At 32.4% G+C, this 19,276-nt stretch overlaps 1 protein-coding gene and 1 long non-coding RNA gene across 9 annotated transcripts in view; one reads left to right on the top strand and one right to left on the bottom strand.

Moving 5' to 3' along the window:
• Positions 1 to 19,276, bottom strand: part of LOC109537830 (dual 3',5'-cyclic-AMP and -GMP phosphodiesterase 11) — a 202,470-nt gene that overhangs the window by 5,378 nt on the left and 177,816 nt on the right. For all 8 annotated transcript variants that reach the window (XM_048663959.1, XM_048663957.1, XM_048663958.1 and 5 more), the window contains 8 exons: positions 13,947 to 14,054; positions 8,337 to 8,585; positions 1,195 to 1,292; positions 1,074 to 1,137; positions 821 to 1,012; positions 592 to 735; positions 399 to 485; positions 96 to 263 (listed from right to left, as the gene is read on the bottom strand). In XM_048663959.1, the coding sequence (XP_048519916.1) occupies positions 96 to 263; positions 399 to 485; positions 592 to 735; positions 821 to 1,012; positions 1,074 to 1,137; positions 1,195 to 1,292; positions 8,337 to 8,585; positions 13,947 to 14,054 (1,110 nt within the window). The remainder of the gene's footprint in view (positions 1 to 95; positions 264 to 398; positions 486 to 591; positions 736 to 820; positions 1,013 to 1,073; positions 1,138 to 1,194; positions 1,293 to 8,336; positions 8,586 to 13,946; positions 14,055 to 19,276) is intronic.
• Positions 1 to 19,276, top strand: part of LOC125503497 — a 48,543-nt gene that overhangs the window by 8,141 nt on the left and 21,126 nt on the right. The window contains exons 2-3 of the long non-coding RNA XR_007280918.1: positions 3,262 to 3,311; positions 5,553 to 5,572. This is a non-coding gene — a long non-coding RNA (uncharacterized LOC125503497). The remainder of the gene's footprint in view (positions 1 to 3,261; positions 3,312 to 5,552; positions 5,573 to 19,276) is intronic.

Below are 19,276 nucleotides of genomic sequence, written 5' to 3'. Positions count from 1 at the left end.
CATTTTCTAGCTGGTATTTCGAGTTACAAGGGAAAATCGAGAACATATTTCGTCGAGTTAGTAGCAAAAAATCAATTTAATTTCGCTGAACTTACCGTTAAAATCGAGAACATCATTTGGGCCACATTAAAGGCATGCCTCCAATTGTGGTAAGTCACATTTCTGTAATTCTTCTTTACTGAGCACAGCCATCGACAAAGGACCTCGTAGTCCATGTGAAATCTTTCGACTAGATCCAAATCAAGAAACATTCTAATACAAGCCTGAAATATGAATAAATAAACAAAACTAGTATTTAAAACATGTTTGTTTTGCAATGAAGTAGCATTTAAACGTTATTCATTTTTATATAAAATAGTTTTCAGCCAGCAATGGTTTATTGAAAATTAAACACTTACAGTCAACGTTTCATCGTCATCCATACAAATATCATCAAAACCGAAGTCATGCAGACGAAAGTGAACTGAAGAAGGTACCCGTAAGCTCTGAAAAATTAAACGAAACTGATTACTAAACTGTTTTGTCTTTTCGTACTAATACTCTTACAAGAAAGCCATTAACTAAACCAATAAACGGAAAATGAGAACTTACCCGTAATTTTTGTGCATCTTCTAAACTGGCAGTAGCATGATAAGATAATACTTCTAAAGTAACGTTTTGTTTTGCAATGGCCACCATTGCTCTTTCATACATGTGCGTGTTGTGGATGCCCATACCACAGAATATAGCAAAAGCCTGCAAGGAGATTGATAACAAAATAAATATCATGCAAATGAAAATAAATTGTGAGACGTTCTGAATACAAAATGAATTATCTTACCTCAACAAAGTTTTCATCATTTTTGGTAAAAGGAAGATCACTAAATTTATTAATCAGTTGAATGACACCGATAATATCACCCGAAGAATTTTTTATGGCCATACAGAGAATGGTCTTGTGCTTGAAACCGGTGCCATCGTCCACATTGGGGTCAAATCTGGAGTCTTCATCTGCTTGTGCAATATTTACAGTCTGAAAAATAGGTCCAACAACAATTAAAATATTCGCAGACTTTCCAGAGAATTGCACTTACCTCTCCTGTTGTGGCGACATATCCAGTTATCCCAATGTTGATAGGAAAACGACTCTCGAATGGACTAGAAAAATGTAATTATTATTTTTTTATTGAAGATCAGAGTCTTGATTGCTGTTACCTTGTCCGGGACTCGCCATCTTCGCCATTCAAATCACTGGCTTCAAAATCGAAAACCCTGGAAAAACTGATCTTGGATCCTTGATGAACCAACAGAATCTGAAAACCATGTTGGAAATTTAACTTTTTTGTAAATTTATAAGACACATATTTAATTTTGAATTATTTGAGAAACATTGAAGGCTTTAGTGGGTTACCAACAAGTCATTTTCTCGATCGGATTGACTAATCTCCGAAATACCGCTCATCAATCTCGAGAATTTACTGCTGAGGGATTTTCCATTGGCCCATTAATCTCCTCTCCGGACTGTTCCGTCAACCCGTTTATGCGATCACAAGAATTGCTTTAAGTTAGTCAAGTAAATGAACGTTTAGAGATTATCCCGATTAACTTCGTACATTGTGAAAGTCTCTTTTTTGTTAAATTAGACTAATTGCATCATCTTTTTACGCCATTTCTGTTTCTCCAATTTTACATAGAATTTGCTGTATCTCATTTAGCAGTCTCTGTGAAATTCCAAGTTAATAATCCTCACCCTTTGAACACTTTACTATATAAGTAAAGTATCTTTAAGGTAGTAGACTAATAACAGTTTAGCAGTTTGCTCAATTTTTGCTTTAAAACCTGTTTAGCTTGCAAAACAAACAAGAACTAACTTGTCGTCAAGCTGCAGAAGAAAGAGCTCTCGTCTTTCGCAATTTAATCTCTGGATAGAGATTAGTAGATTAATCTGTCTCAAGGTGAACACGTTGTCCCTGATGCTCCTTACGTTATTCGAAATCCACCTTTGTAGCAAGTTTGGGAGTTAGGAAAGTAGAGAATCAGGATGTGTTTGAATTAGTTAGTACCTAATTAAACATGGATCAGGATGATACATAAATAAATAAATAAACACTTACATACCACGTATATACATGCACACAGACAAACTACTGATATATAGTCAAAATTAATACGTTTTTTCTACTTAAATTTTATTAACAATCGTGAATTGAACATTTTTTATTTTAGTTTTTGTCTTGGCTTTTAAAATGCATAAAAATGTTGTTGGTGACTCGGAGCCTTGACTCAAATATGCATTTATGCAAGTCGAATTCCATCCAGGGAATTGAAATTTCAAGGAAGGTAAAATATGAGGAAAACATCCTGTTTATTTTTCCTTTAAACAGTTGAATAAAAATATATCAACTTTTAATTTTTTGTCACAAAAACCTGGAATAGAAATTAAAAAACTGCAGGCAGGTAGTGCTTGAAGGTATATTTTACTGAATCTTCAAAAAAGGTGGAAACGGAGTATTTCTCCGCAGATGGCTACTATTGTGGAAGCGATAGAATGTTTGGCTTTTGAGGAAAATTAAACCGAAAAATGTAGCAATTTTTAGACGTAAAAAACCAAAGCACTCAAGTATTGATCACAAAACTAATTGATATAAAAAGTACTATTAATAAGCTCTCTAAAACCTGTTGATGGATAAAGGTAAAAAAATGAACGTATTTAAAACATAATCAACTATTTAAGCAAGAAATTCAAAAAACATTTTAACTAATTAAGATCAAATATCATGCAATTTCCTGTCCATAATTGGATTTGAAAAAATAAACTTAGGTATATAAAAGTTACGTTTTAAAGCAAGAAAATAATATTTAAATTACCTACTTCACTATGCATTCGTTCTTTCAGCTTTCGAGAAGAATAACTTTTAATCTTAAGGCATCTTAAAAATTGAAAACTCGTCTTTAATATTTAAGATATTATTTCAAAAACAAGTTAATATTTGATCGATTTCTCACTAATTGATAAAAAAAATTTAGTATTATATTAAAACGCATTTTGGGAACAGTTCTCTGAGGAGAGCAGCTACTCTAAAGTAATTTTCCGACGCAATCTTGCGCTATTTGCTCTAAATTTAAATGATCTGGATCTGAAGCGCTTTTCATAAGTAATAATGAGAGATTAATAAAGGAACTAAGCTAATCAGCAGAAAAAATAATCAAATTCATCAGTTGTTTAGTGTTGAAGCAAACTGAAAGATGAATTCTAACAAACATTTTTTCGATTTTTTGCAGAACTAACGATGGATTGATTTTTCGAGTGACTGCTGTAGAAATAGTCATTGGTAAGTCTATCTGAATTTTTATTAGTTGATACTGCTAAAATCGTGTCATGAAGAAATGATTGGAAATATTATGAATTATAAATATTGAATGTATTTGAGATAAATATATCAGCGAAATTTTGCGGAAACTCTGCTCGCCCCGAGTAGACACAGGCATTTGTGTACATACAAAAATAGATGTAAACATTTAGGCGATTGCGTAAAAAATATCTGACAATCTCAATTAAAATAAGTACATACTTAAATAATAATACATACGTAAATAAGCTGAATCAAGCAGAATAAATTGAAGTTTTGAGAAAGTATGGAACACGAAGACAAGTTGAACAAGAATCCAGAGAAACTGATTATATCTGTCTGATTATTTAAATATTAATAACATGGATTGAATATTTTCGAGTTTTCTCATATCTAATTTCAAAGTAAATTATTTTATCTGTAAATTAAAACTCGTTTTCACTAATCCTTAGTTATATTTGAAAATGTCCGAATTATTTCGACACTGTATATTTTTAAAAAAATTAACGGAAATCTGCCGTGTGAAATATAACGGCCTACAAAACACCCCGTATATTTTGCATGATACTTCTAAGTTGAACGCGATACATATTTTTAGTAAACGACCTTTAAACAAGTTTAACATAATTTCTGATCATGTTAATTTTTATAAGAATATCAGTAAAAAATATTTGCAGAAAATGTCGGCAAATAATTAATTCTGATCGGAAACATCTCCATGTCGAAAATCATTTCAAACAACAAACTTTCAGTTATTATCTGATTTTTTGTCCAAACTGTATATCAGAAAAGTATATTTTTCCTATCGCATCCAAAATTAATGATTTACGTGCTCGAGAAGAAAAAAATCGGCTGAATATTAAATGGATGATTTCCAACTGTGGCGCGCCCGCTCACTGCATCTGCCCGATAGTCTTAAAATCGTAATATTTCAGGAAAAATTTCGCATTTTCTTTTTTCATTCTCTCTCTGGGAAATCTTAGTCATAATCGTCCTACATTAAAAGTGCGTTTTCTGGCATTAAATGGATGCCGAGTCTTCCGCAAAGTTCGGCACGTGTCTGGCAAAAAAACCTCAATAAATTTAGTATTTAAATTCCATAAGGGGTGGTTTTGTTGTGTAAAATACGTTTAAGGTAAAGCTGGGCTAAAGTTCCATGAATTATTAATGGCCTGTCGAAGTTGCGACACCGTGAAATTTTAAAATTATATTTCGAGCCGAAGTGTTTTCCTACAAGGTTGGGCTGGAGGGGTTGAGGCATCTTTGAAAATATGGCCGTATTAGCGTCGTATAGTATATGCTTAATTGAATTTTTTCGGTAAACAGACGGAAAATTCTTTGGATATTAATATTTGCACAAAAAGTCGGAACAATGAAAATCGAGGAGAATTGATGAAATTTTTTAAATCAAATTATCGGGCCTATAATTCGACTTCCTTGAAATCAGAACTTTTAAAGGACATTTTTAATTAATTGAAATTTTATTGGTCTCTTTTCTTTAACATTTTACGGTTTCGCGTTTCTTCGCGGTTTTTTCTTTAGTCAATATTTTGAGAAAAACAAAATTAATTTGTTTATTAATTTTAGTTTTGGCGTTGTGCATTAATCACCGTTAAAATTAAATTAGTGAAAGATCGGCACTTGGAGCGTTTTTCGTTTAGTTGTTGTTGTCTTTCGTTAAGTTGGAACGTGAAATTTTCTTTTGGAAATATTGCCGTGCGAAGAAGCACTTTCTACCAAAATGTCAACAATAAACAAACTGAAATCAAACTGCTGAGTAAAGCATGAATCATCGAAAGGGCGAACCCGAAATGATTAAATAATTATGTATATTCTATAGTTTGGAGTCACTTTTTTCTCGAAAAAGTATTCAGTTTGCTACCGACAGTGGACGAAATCGGTCGATATTCCTTTGTGTCGGGTGAATCGTGTTCTCAGATGAGAAATATAGACCCACTGTGGACCTTACGGCAAGTGCGGTAGTTTGTGAACTTCTAAAGAATTAGGGTAGAAAATGGAGGATGGAGCGCCAGCTTGCAGAAAGCTAGTAAGGATGGTCTAATGTATAAATCTTGTAGCTTGAACTGAGTTTAGTTTTTCGACAAGCAATTGTAGTTTTATTGATTCTTTATATTTGTCTCTCTTTGCTTTGCTGATTTCAAATAAGTTTGGCTTTAGACAGAATTCCCATTGTACTAAACATATTTTCTTCTTTCTTTCCAGACGGCACTATGCGGCTTTCGGTAAGTTTAGCATTACCAAATACTATAGTCTATAGTAGGAAAGCCTATTTGGCATTACTTTGCCCCTGGTTCCTATGTACATGTAGAACTTTTAGTCCCATATTCATCATCTCACTCGTACGGTGGAATTGGTATCGATTGAGCTATTGGTTCTTTCGTAGTTAATTTTTAAACATTAGGAATATTTCGAGCGGTTTTATATTTTTATATTAAGCTAATCTGAAGCTTTTCGCTAAAGAACCGTTTCAGATATTGAAATTTGGGTTCCAGTATTCAATACAATCAGCAATAATATCAAACTTACTGATATGCAAATATGAGTTGCAGATCTATGTTTTTTGTTAAAAAAATTATGAGTCGAATCGATGAATCGACTGAAACATTTTGTTTTTATATTATTATATAGAGAATTGGTAATTGGATTCAGTTATCTTATAAACTGTGGTGGATTTGTAACAAAAAGTCACAGAAAATTTGAATATCAGACATTTAGGTTCCAGGTTTTTACGCCAAAATTTAATTTAAATAAAAAACGTCTTCTACATAATGTCAATGTATCAAGTTTCTCCTGGCTTTAGTTTGGTAGTTGGAATTTTTTATTGAAGAGCATGCAGTTGCGTAAAACCGTTTATTTTCAAATCAACATTTACAAAGCGCGCAAAATTCAGGAGTTTATGTGATTTGAATTAATTTTTGAAGGTTTGAAGAAAATTTGACGACAGTTAGAGCGCACTCCTCTTTAGAATTTTACAAAGTTGTGGAGTGTTTTTGGAACGTAACGAAATGAATAGAACATCTTAATACATTGTTTTCCCATCATTTATTTTGATGAGATTAGTGTTTCATGTCAAAGGGATTTAAAAAGTAATTAAGCAAATTGATTGAGAGAAAACTTGAAAATAAACAAGGAATGCCAATCTAAAATACATACTTATTCAAATTAATACACTTTTTATATAATTTTTATTGAACTTTCAACACTAACCAATCGTGTTTTATTAATTTCAACTCCGACTTAAATAGTGTCGGCCCGGTTTATTAACGTTAATTTTATTTTCAATTTGGTTTTCAATCGATTGCCTCACACACTTAAATATTTATTAATAAATGGAGCTAGCATAAAACAGAATTTGTCTTGCTGCAGGGAATAGGAGGACATACACTCTTAATAAGTCTTTATAAAGTAATTGTGAAATACATTAAGTTCTAATCGGACAGGAGCTGAAAATTATCTAAAAATTGCATTTGCATTAGGAACCTGAAAAGATTTTTACGAAACGCGAATGATACAATAATCTGCACTTCAAAATAAAATAGATTCAATTTATTCATATACATTTTCGTCAACATAAAAATAATATGGTAAGGTATACGGGAAATCGAAACCATCAAAGTGAGAAACTTATCAAAAAAACTCTATTAATAATTTAAGTAATAACAAACAAATTTGATTTCATAAAAAGGCAATAGAGGATGGAATAAGTGACAGAATTATTGAAATACTCGTTTAACATTCTTCTTTTTTACACGAGATAGACGGGACCCCGCTAATTACAGATAATTCATATTACTGCTTTCAGCAATGGAAACTCATTCAATTCAATGGAAAAGATCATGATAATATCAAACGCATAAATTAAGAGCATAAAGTCCACAAGGGAATTAAATCTGAATTGATGAAAAGAAAACATTAGCGCATTTAAATATTTGCTTTGGATTTTTAAACGAGCAAGAACAATCAATATAATATATTGGATAATATTATTCAATGAAGCAAATACAATAAAAGCGCATACATTCAAATCCCTAGAAAATAGTAATGGAATCACTAAAATCCGTTACATTCGAACTTTATTTATAAAAGCCATTAGATATGTTTTTCGATCAATGTTTCCATTAATCAATCAGGCACAGCTATTGAATGACAATGTAAAAAATCGCTGATCTGTTTCTTAACACTCGCCTCTAAACAACTGAATTAATATTTTCGATTTCGATTATTTTTCAAATGTCTTATTAATTATCTTTGCAAAAACATGTTTTATTTCAAGGAAAACAAACATGATAAAGTGAAAATAACATGGTACTAATTAAAACATATTTCGCTTTTCCAGCTCTGTTTAAGTTCTGTCGGGACCTTTTCGCTTAAAAATGTGCGTCCAATTATTTCGAACAAAAACGTTAACACTTTAACAAAAAAAATGTTTCCTTGCCTTCAAAGATAAATTACTGAAAGCGTCTAAAGCCATGTAAACAATATTTATGTTGCGCAAATTTGGTTCAGTTTAAGCAGGTCGTAAGAATTATTGAAATCCCACAAAGTTTTGGTGCCAAAATGCGGCGATTTCATTTAATTAAGTTAATTTCGCAGGCCGCGTTTATGGTTTTAGTGCTCTGGTTTAATTTATCAAAGCAACAGAGCGAAATGTACATCTCAAAAGATTTCGAAAGACTTTCCCTTGAACCACAGCAAGGATAATTTATTTTGTCAAAGTTAAATTGCAGTAAGAAGTAAAGCAAATGAATAATACCGCATGGTATTAGTAATTTATGTATAACTAGAGTTAATTTTGGGACGTGCCTTCCTGTTTAAAACACCAACATAGGATCGAATCAAGGCACTAATTAATGCATGTAAAAGTATGCCACAGCACCAACTTTCCAAACTGGATTTAAATAACTAAATATATTATCTTAAGCAGGAATTTCTGAAACTTTAGTTTTCTACACTGGCTTTATAGGAAATTTAAATTAGGGTCCTTACCTGAACTCTTTGGCATTGTATGAGGCTCTGAGTATGTGTAAGTATCCTAAACACAACATGCTCGATAGTACTTTGCTCCTCAAATATCATGCGGGCCAAATCCAACAGCACTTGGTTCCGTTTGATTTCAAGTTGCGATTTTTCATACAAGTGTGCGTTTCTTAGGCCGATACCGCAGAACTGAAGGTAGCTGGAAAACACTTCTTCATCCTGCTTGGTAAAGGGCTGATCACCCATTTTGTTAATGACCTGAAAAGCCAAACAAATATTTAGGTGGACTTATGGTTTTACCATGGCGCATATTATTATCAACACCAATCACAAATCATTCTATTTTAAACAGTGTTGCAATTGGTTCCTGCCAAGCTTAGCGAACAATAAATCTCATTTCGGTTCCAAACATAACCGAGTAATTCAATTAGGAGAGGACTTTTCTAATTCTAATTCGCATGCAAAATGCAAATTTCAATTTGGCTGCGTCGGATTGAGCCTTAAATTAAACATCACCTTGATTCAATTCAGGTTGTTCGGGAGTTTTTTGCTCCGGTTTTTCAATTAACGTTACTTGCCAGAACAATCAAATTTGAATATGTATGCAGTGCCAGTTGCAGTTGAAAAACGTTTCAAGTCTAGGGCATGCTTTTGTTTAAAATACATCTATGGAAAAATTGATCGATTATATCAAATCTTCAGTTATTAAACTATTTTCCTAGCAGAGTGAAACCGAAAGTGGAATCGATGCTAATGGTAAAATGTACAATTATCTTAATTGCACTGTTAATACAGAGGAGGGCCACGAGATGCACATTTTCCATTCGTTGACGTCAAAGCTCGACTTCATAAATGAAAAATATAACGAGTGTTTCCTGCCAGGTGATGTTAAAACGCGGAAAATTTGCTGGGTTTACACAGTTTTTAATGGACTTATCATTAAATCTGCTACTACGGGAGCGAGTTGCTACTGCTCACTGGGAATATTGCAAAATATACTTGACCTATATGTGACCCAAACTCCCACTCTCTTAATATGCACTTTTCAATAACTTTTTAGTACTACTTTCAGTCAAAAACAAGTATTTTTAGGTAGAAATTGAGATCAAAAGAAACATAATTAATTGGAGAATTTTATGGATATGGGAATGATAATTTGCAGAGCATTATTTTCAAACTATAGTTCGTACGATTAACTAGGATTTACATAACCTAGTTAATAAACTTTATTTTAGGTAGTAGTTTCTTTCAGGTAACGAAAAACCATATACAATTTTTCCACGTGTATTCTGTGATTGATTTCCACATTAAATGAGTCCCACAATTCAAAATATGAGTTAGTTTTGTTCAATTCTCCGACTTGATTACATATTTGGTTGATCGATTTAATGATGTTCACATGTAGGGTTGCTTCAAAGACGAACAAAGGTTAAACTCGTTGCTTTATTGAAATATTTTTAAAATAAAAGTATTTCCAAACTCAACTGTTGGAAAGTCTCCAGCCTGGCAGTAAGCATAACTCTTGTACTGCGGTTTTACTCGTTTGTTTAAATTAAAGGTGCGGGCTTCGATTTAAATGCCGCTTTTAAAATTTTTGTTCAGTACAATTTTTCGAAATGCGTTGAATGTATCACTCATTTTCGGTCCAAAAAAAGGCAAAACATATCTATAGAGCTTATCTATAAAACTATTAGTGCAATATAAGTCAGTAGCGACAATAAGTTAGTATTTTAGCAGCAAATACAATTATTTAGTGATACGATTAGATAATAACTTTGTGTTCAAAATATGTACCTTACACACCTTCCATTAATCAAGTAATTTTCAAAAGGTTTAAAATAATATAAATATCATATGAAATGGACAAATTTACCTACTATTTTTTTTCGGCCGAAGAACCCATAGGTTTCTGCAAAACTAAAATCAGCTTTCATGACTTCTAATATTTTAGAATTGTCAAAATATATTGAAGAATGCCGCTTTTAAAGATTTAGCCGTTTGCCTGTGCTCTTATGGTCTGCTTTATTTGTAATATTCTACAACTGAACTGCTTAACCGTAATTGAACAAAAAGTAGAATTGTTTCAGTTTCAGCTTTCTTCAACTAAAAGTCTGGATTACCATCTTTTCTGTAAATCTCACTCTATTCATTTTATCGTTAGTTTATTTGATTCCCACATATCGAAACTTGCTTTAATACGTGGAATTGCTTCATATAAACTTCTTTATCTTAAGTAATCGTTGCCTAGTCAACCCATATCACCATCACTGATCTAAATTGTCATCTTTTGAATCGATTAGCACTATTCCTCTTTGATTTCGATGCTTGTTCTACTAGACATAATTGAAATCGATGTAATTTTATAACTTTTACCTAGTGGGAATCGTGTTTTTCCTGCTTGATATGCATACAGCACTTTGTAGTTTAATTGTTTCTGCACAAACTCCTTATTTTTCGAACGTGGGTTTTGCTTATCTGGACGTATTTTGTTAGATTCACGGCGGTTGGACTCTCCTTAAGTACATGGTCATCCACAATTTCCACTTCTGCAACGAGTTCTTGCCGTTTATGGATTTGTTTTGAAAATTCTAAAACTTTGCAGTTCTACTGTTCCACTCCCATTCTGGTGTGACAAATATGGGATCAACCTTTGCTTTGAGCATCCAAATAGTTTCAACATTATGCTCTTGATGAAATGACATCCAGACTAAACTTCTAGACTATTTCTGGATATGACTACACATTTGTATAGTTTCTTCACCCTTTACATACTTTCGTCAGGTTCTTTGCTTGGTTGTCTTTCAAAATTATTTCTCCAATTAATCAGTTTTTTGATCAGAAATTCTTCTCAGCTGTTCGGTTCAGGTACTGGTGTTCTTAGCTGATTCTTAAGTTCTCCCTGCTTCGAGTTGTATTTATTGTGACAAACTCGACTACAAATTCATAATTTAAGACTGTTTTTGTATTAGTCGGAATATTTCACAATCACAAGAACAAATAAAGTGTGACCATAATATAAAACCGCACCAACGCGTCTGGCTCTAAAACAGTTGGAATTCGGTGGCAGATGCCAAAACTCGTCCATCATTCTTTTTAAATGCCGAAGAAATTACCGGATAATCGGTGTAGCTGAAAGTGAAGGCTATTTATCAGCGCATAATGTAGTACTGGGCGCATTCCGTGCATGCTCGAGCTTTGAATCTTAATAGGGAAAAATGCATGCTGATTTAAAACAATGCCTAAAAACCCAATAATAAAGCACCACATTGATTAGAGATTTTCAGAAGCCTGGCAAACTGCTTTTGCTAAATTTATTGAACGGAATTTAATAGTGATTTATAAATTCGCGTATGTGCTGTCGAAGCAAGGCTCAAACTGCAAATAGAAATTATTTATGATAAAGTTACCGTGAATGTTAGACAAGTTATTCAGTGCTCTGGTAGTTTAGGGAACTCTATGTGAGTGTTAATTAACATTGAAAATGGGAGCATATTTGCTTTAATATGCAATTAGTTAGAAGTTGAAAAGTTGAAAAACGTTTTGTTGTGCAAGTAATTTTAAAAAATTTGAAGAAAAACGACGTAATTGGCACAAAGAATTAAATGTCACTAAAATCGCTTAAGCCGTTTCGAAAACCCTTCTGTTATGTATTACAAGAATTTCTGCAGCAGATAGTCACCCAACAAAGTCTCTTAACGAAACATGTTTGTACCATAGGTTATAACGCAAATATTACTACTTTTTCTGTTGGAACACTCTGTATACGCCCATATAAGCAAACATAAAGAGAGTCGTTTTGAAACTGAATACTCTCTATACTGATAATATACGGTTAATTATACTTTTTTCCTGGATATTAAAATATGCTTTTCGGTTTTAAACTTGTCAATAAACAATTAAAATTATTCTCGACATATACAGGGTCGCCATTTTAATCTTTGTATGGGTAACTTCTACATTTTTGAAGATAGAGAATCCGTTAATCCGGCAATCGAATTCTGCGCAATTTTGCCCATTTAACGGATTCTCTATCTTTAAAAATGTAGAAGTTACCCATACAAAGATTCAGAAAATGGCCATCCCGTATAATATAAAAACCAAACATTTTGATACCAAAGGCACTTTCCACTACTAATCTCAATTCAAATGTAATTGAACTGGTAAGTTTTTTATGGTAGAATACGGTTTTGCAACTTTACTTAGGGGAAAAATACCCCAAGATTGTATAATAACAATTATTTACATAACTATTGCCAAAAGAGACACGTTTCTACTTAGTTATTATATTTGAGCGATTTTAATCCACAAACCCGAATGAGGTGAGAACAACAAAAAAGGAGAAAAAACACTTTATTTAAGCACGAGTCCACGTTTATATAATTACTCTTATAATTGATGCGGTTGCAATTAAATAAGTTTCCAATTGTTGTTTTATAACCTGTCATAAATGGCTATACGTTTTATATATTTCTTTTGAACGGCGGTGGGCATTTTTGCGATCACGTGCGGTAATTAATAACTTTCATTGGCAATTGCATGTGGTAAAGTGTCTTTATCACACAATTGTAGGCAACCTAAAAGAAAAACCGTCGCATTACATATAATAAGGATGCGTTTTTTAATAGTGGTTAAGTATTAATTACACGGCATCCAGTTTTTAAGTTTCATATTTATGTACCCCATATTATGATTAGGTTTCCTAATAGCACCAGTGTTATGCCTAATGGTTACTTAAATATTTTAAAATCCAATTCTAATATTTCCTAAATTTATTAATACGACAACTGATTTTTATTGTCTACAAACAGAACAAAACATGTTTTCTAAAAAAGCAAACTTTTCACTTTCACGATTGATGTGGGCATTCATTAAAAAATCAATTCATTAATAACCTCCTGATTCATTAGGAAGAATTAGTTTAATTAACGTTCTAAATTAATCTTATCTCTAATTAAAGACGAAATAAACTATAAGATTGATCCTAACTTGGACAGTAAATAATCGCTTTTTCAAATATAATTTATACAATATTTCGTGCTGTTCTTAATTTTAAATTAATTAAAACCCGATTAGCGCAATCGGGTGCAATCCATTAAGTCGATTTGATTTTTAAAATTTAAAACAACAGGAAAAATCGGCTCGCTTCCAAATTGAACAGGAACGAAATGGCTATTATTAGAAAAATCAGTGGTGGACCATACTTCACTTTTACGAACTTTAATAATTTTTCTTTAATTATCCAGAGACGTGACTATCTTCACAGCAGTAGTTAAACTGAACAGCAATTTGTGTTTGAGAGAATGTATGAAGCAAGTGCAGGTTTCGAGATTTTGGCACTTCCGAGACCGGATCCGAATTTATTAGCCCTCAGAGTTTCACTGTTCTGAAAAACATGTATTAAGAAGAACGTACCTGTTTAGTTCAATATTTATTCAAAATTCAGATATTTGTACAGATCGGTTTCCGAAATATTGATAACATTGATTTTGTTTACAACAAAATTATCAATTAAGCACCCACGATGGGATAATTGATAGACAAATTACTAGCACTTTCACCGCCACAATTGCATCGACTTACCAAACGCCCTGTGTATAAAAAATAAATTAAAAAACTTACTTGTGCAACACCAATGACATCCCCATTGGTATCTTTGATGGGCATGCAAAGAAGGGTTTTCGTTCGGTAGCCAGTGATGGTATCGATTTCATCATTAAATCTATCATCCTGCAAGAAGAAAAAAAATAAGTGTAAGGAAGTTGTATGTATAGCATGTGTGATGTTATTCCGACAAATATTACGTAAATACGAACGTGCACCTGCATTAATAAAACTGTATAATTTATGAGCGAAGTCGGAAGTGTTTATTTGAGTTTTAATTTATTCGGTTTCTCATTAAGTTTTATCCTAATAATTACGCATAGTAGATAAATATTGTTTTCGTACTTGTATATTGATGAAAGCAATTACCTGAATCTAATTCTCATTCGTTCCACACACATTCCGCAATAAATGTATGCATCTATTGTGGAATCTTTCATCAATGCCTTTTTCTTATAGTCTACTTTAACATTAGCAAAAAATGTCGTTGGACTTATTTGAAATCCTGGTCTGTGGTTGATACAGTTTTACATATTTGGATATGTTGCTTTGACAAGTTGTCATTTAAAATAGTTTTTTTTATACAAATTTTTAAACCGCAAAAGATAAATGATTTTCTACGTTATAAACTGAACCAACCAATAATAAATGCAATAGTTCTAAGCACATTTACTGGCGCTGTTATATTTCGTTTTTCTTCAAACGGTTGCATTAAAAATTCAGTGCTCCATTTTTTTGCATGAAAATATAAAAAAACTATTTTTCACAAAAAGCGATTTTGTAAATCCCATCTCCGTGGTTGCAACTCATTGAAACAAAAATATTCTCACAAAGAAAATAAATGTTTCCAATTAAAGGAAAGTTTGCATCCGTAGCTAATTAAACCGATGGAATTCACATTATTCGATAGTGAGAACGAACCAAATGACTAGATCGGCGCAATTAGCGACATTAATAAGCAAATAGCGTTCTCACCAAATTCCAGACCACCCACAAAGAAAAACCATTGAAAAACAGCCCACACCATAGATGGGTCGATATGTCTGCAAACTCAATAACCGCGCCATAACAATTGCAAATAAAACATTTTGTAGGTGAATTATCGGCCATTATCGGTCGACTTAATTATGAAATGGTCGCGGTTTTTCTATATCGTTCCTTCTGTATTTGGAGACGAATAACTTCTTAATGCTTCCTAAGAATTTGTGTCTGTTTTTGTTGCCGCAAAATGGGAATAACAGATCTTATGCATGTGCAGCTCCAGCTAATCGATGCGTTCAAGCAGAAAAAATCCGTTTAAATAAATTTAGAACTGGAATACTGGAAAAGTCGCTATTGATGTTTTTTCCGTTCAGCTAGAATAGGATTTGAGGTATCTGAAAAATGCCCAATTCCAGAAACTAAGCCAACACATACCGTGGCGGAACTCATTAATTAAAATTCCGGAACCCTCTATTATGGATTTTCTGGAGAAGTATTTCCGCAATTAATATTAAATTCTTTTAGAGGCGCAGCGATAAAATTTTTCGTGGAGAATTTGAGAAAACCCATTTAAGGGATTTTTATCTTTTCAGAAAGGGAAACTAAACGTATTTGGAAATTGTTGAGGATGATTGCCTATTTTTCAGGGAGCGTTGGTTTAGAGATCAAAAATTTTGCAAAAGTAACAAGTGCAGGATCGTCAATTATTAGCATTCCCTTACAATCATTTAAAGATCAAACCGTTTTTTCACTTAATAGAATCGAGGAAGAGAAATAACAATAACTCAGCATCATCCTGATATACAATTGTATAAATACTTATTTAAGGTTCATACACCTTATTTGGCGCATAATAATTTATTTGGGATTTCAAAATTTGTGCATTCTGTCTGAATGCACGTGGTTGTAGTTACTTTTAACGAGCTCACAGCGCTTAAGCTTTTAACACAGAATGAAAACAAAGGACCTCTCGTAAACAGTGCAGATCTGAAGAGAAATATATGTCGAAAAGAAAAGCGTGTTCAAACAAGCTTTTTGAGAGGCAAATATTTGATCGTTTAATGAATATGTTTGACCCTTTGCAACATCCGGCTAGTTTGTTTTTGATGAATTTTGCATGGTTTGGTTTAACAATGCCTTGGATTTTCTTTTAACTTGAACGTATTTGCGCGTTAATTATAGAAAATTATATTGCTATATTTTAATTTAGCTGGTAAACGTTTGCTTACCGACTAAAATGGACTAATCAGTTTTGTTTAAAGATTGCAAATCATCTTTATTTGTATAAATGCCTGTTTATTATTCGGGTTTATTATTTTTGTCGGCTATTATATATTCTGATTCTGATTAATAATTGTTTTCTTGTTTTTTAAAGTTCTTTAACCAGTCAGTGTAATTTTCCATTTTTTTGTAATTCGGATGACAATTTTACAGCTGTATATACCAAATAAGTAACATTTCTTCTTTCTGCAGACCGTTAATTTCCTAGATTTAATTTAAATCTTTACACTTTCATTCTCCATCTCTTTCATGATGAATATTTTCCAAGTAATGGCTGAAACAATGCACAGTTATCAAGCTTTGGGTTGGATATTTTACGGTTACTTTCTGATGACTCAAAATGAAATTGGACGTTCACCGTGACTTTTTCAAGACATGGTTTAAAGAATACCTTCTGATGGAAACTCTTTTAAACAGTTTTTCGTAACACCTGCTTTCTAATTCTAATATGAGTCCTTCCAATGAGTTTTCTCCAAAGACAACAAATTCAAAGACTTTTGTCTTTGTAAGTAGTTCGTAGGGGGCAGAACTTAATCAGTTTTATGCAAATTTTCGAGCAGTCATCTCTGCAGATGCAAGTCGCTCGTGCTTGCGAAACGTTAGGAAGAAGACAGCTATTTCAGGTGATTCTATATGCATTTTCATTGCTGTTCTATTTTCTTCCCGATTTAATAAAATCACAACTAATTAAAGCAGTATATTTGAGAGGCATAATTCAGTCTGGCAGAGAGTTTTCAAATAGGCAGTATAGAAGGGACTAATTTATCATTCGACTTTTTTTTCTCTAAAAATCATTGAAGCCACTTTCATCGGTTTGGTTCTTTCTTGAGCCCTATCGTCTTAGCGCAAACCAATTTAACATCTTGGCTGATTTAACAACTTTCTTATCTTATGTTGTTATGTCACAACAGATTCAGAATTAATTAATCTTATTCCACTTAAATCCGATGGTTCCTAACATTTCTTTTTATCGAAAACACGTTTTCTGTGGCTCTGTTTGATACTTTCATAATACATAACTGCACTAATGGCACAACGATGTACAATGAATGCGAATAATTTATAATTTAATTTAGTTAAATTACATATTTCGTAGGAGACAAACACATAAAACCATCTTATACGGTATTTGCACACTGTGGGACATGTTCAATTTTATTTCAATTGGATACCATATATTTTCCATCGATTTGTACTCTTAACAAACGAGCATTTGCTGCCGAAATGCGAGCGTTTTAGTTACGTTAGTCCCGCTTTCTAAGGCAGATGTTTATCTGTAAATACGTCACACCCCTTAAAAAAAACCAAGCCCAAAATATGAAAAGAAATAAATTATGGGGAAAATTGGCTGTATCGACCATAATCGTAAAATGCGAATATATTTTATGTCTTTTGGGTAATGATGGAAGTTTTTTGAATTGCCTCAAGGCGCACAATAATCGCACTATCTGAATGATTGTTTCAAGTTTGCCTAACAAAATATGTGATTGAGGACAAAAATCCCAAGTATCTGAACCTAATTCGAAAGTTGAATAGTCCTGTCGACTATAATTTGTCCCAAGCACCTTTCAACATTGCTGAATTTTATATTCGTAGCTAAAAGAAATAATATTTCGGTGAGCTTTGAAGTACTTGAATGAAATATATGTATATCTTTTCACTACGGATTCGGAAATGAAAACTTGGAAACCAACAAGCCAAACTGTAAGCAATACTGTTTAAATATTGTGAAGTTAAATTCATCTTTTTTAAAACACCATTTCAAAAGTAGAGAATGTAATTTGAACCCCCAGTTTTAATTTTCAACACCTGCCTTCTGATTATTAGATGTGGGGCAATTTTTTATACGTTGTATTTATTTAATTTACTCTTTCAACTACAACCTGATTGTTTCTGAATGACCAATCACGTTAAGAAAAAATACATTGTGATCTAGTTTCAAATAAATTCTTCTCGTACAAAATTGAAAATTGAAACTCTTTGATACCTTCTTGTGGGATTTCGCGTTGCTCCTCCTCATTCTTCGGGCATTTTTCCTATATTCATATTCGCGTTTTAACATTTCTTTCAGTTGCTTGATATCAATTCCAACTAATTCACTGGTTCGTTTCAACGGATTCCGATCTCTTTCTTCTTTAATTGTCTTGTACACATTATAAACAATTCTTTGTTCACCACTACTAGTTAGAAAATCTTTGCCATGCTCCAGAAAGTGAAACTCGTCATAAACAGAGTTAATTTCGCCAATTCTGTGTGTTGTGTTTTTCATTTCGCTTATTAAGAGCTTGGTTTCTTATTCCCAGTAAATAGTATTAATAGTTGTTGTTTTTAATAAAAATAGTTTGTTGGAATGCTATAAACGACGCTGTTTTCGCTCTTTGAGTATCAGCTACATACTAAATGAACGAATGCAGAGACTTCCATATAATTCCTCTTTTGGAATTGATGTCTGTTTTTTTTCTTTTGATTTATCGCACCCTCAATTCAACGATTCAACACTAACTATATTGTAGATAAGTTCTATATTGTTGAGGCGGATTCATTTTTTTACAAACTTCTTTTTGGGTATTTCGCCTCAAAAATTTTTGTAATTAAAAAAGACATAATTTCCTCACGTCTTTTATTACAGATTTATAAATAGTGCTCCTATTTCGCAATAAGAACGAATTATTTATCAAAAAGTAATCAAGAACTATCACCTAGAGGGTATCCTGCGACACACTTAGGCTCAAGCTGTAAGAGAAAATTCCAATTAGTAAAGAAATTAATTTGAAGAAATTATCTTGACGTTTCGATAGCTATTTTCTGCTATCGTTATCAAAAGAACCTAAATGAACCTAAAAAAGAGTATTTTAATAAATTGTGTAACAATAGTAGGATAATACAGTATATGAAAATTCGTTCTGATAATTCGTCTGTGCAAATTGTCAGTTATGTCAATAATAATAATAATAATTACATAACTGACAATTTGCACAGACGAATTATCAGAACGAATTTTCATATACTGTATTATCCTACTATTGTTACACAATTTATTAACATACTCTTTTTTAGGTTCATTTAGGTTCTTTTGATAACGATAG

The sequence above is a fragment of the Dendroctonus ponderosae genome, unplaced genomic scaffold (genome assembly GCF_020466585.1).
Source record: "Dendroctonus ponderosae isolate FM_Combo_2020 unplaced genomic scaffold, Dpon_F_20191213v2 Dpon_F_20191213_2, whole genome shotgun sequence".
NCBI lineage: Eukaryota > Metazoa > Arthropoda > Insecta > Coleoptera > Curculionidae > Dendroctonus > Dendroctonus ponderosae.
Note: the sequence above shows the minus strand (reverse complement) of the source record. Positions and strands in the feature narration are given on the sequence as shown.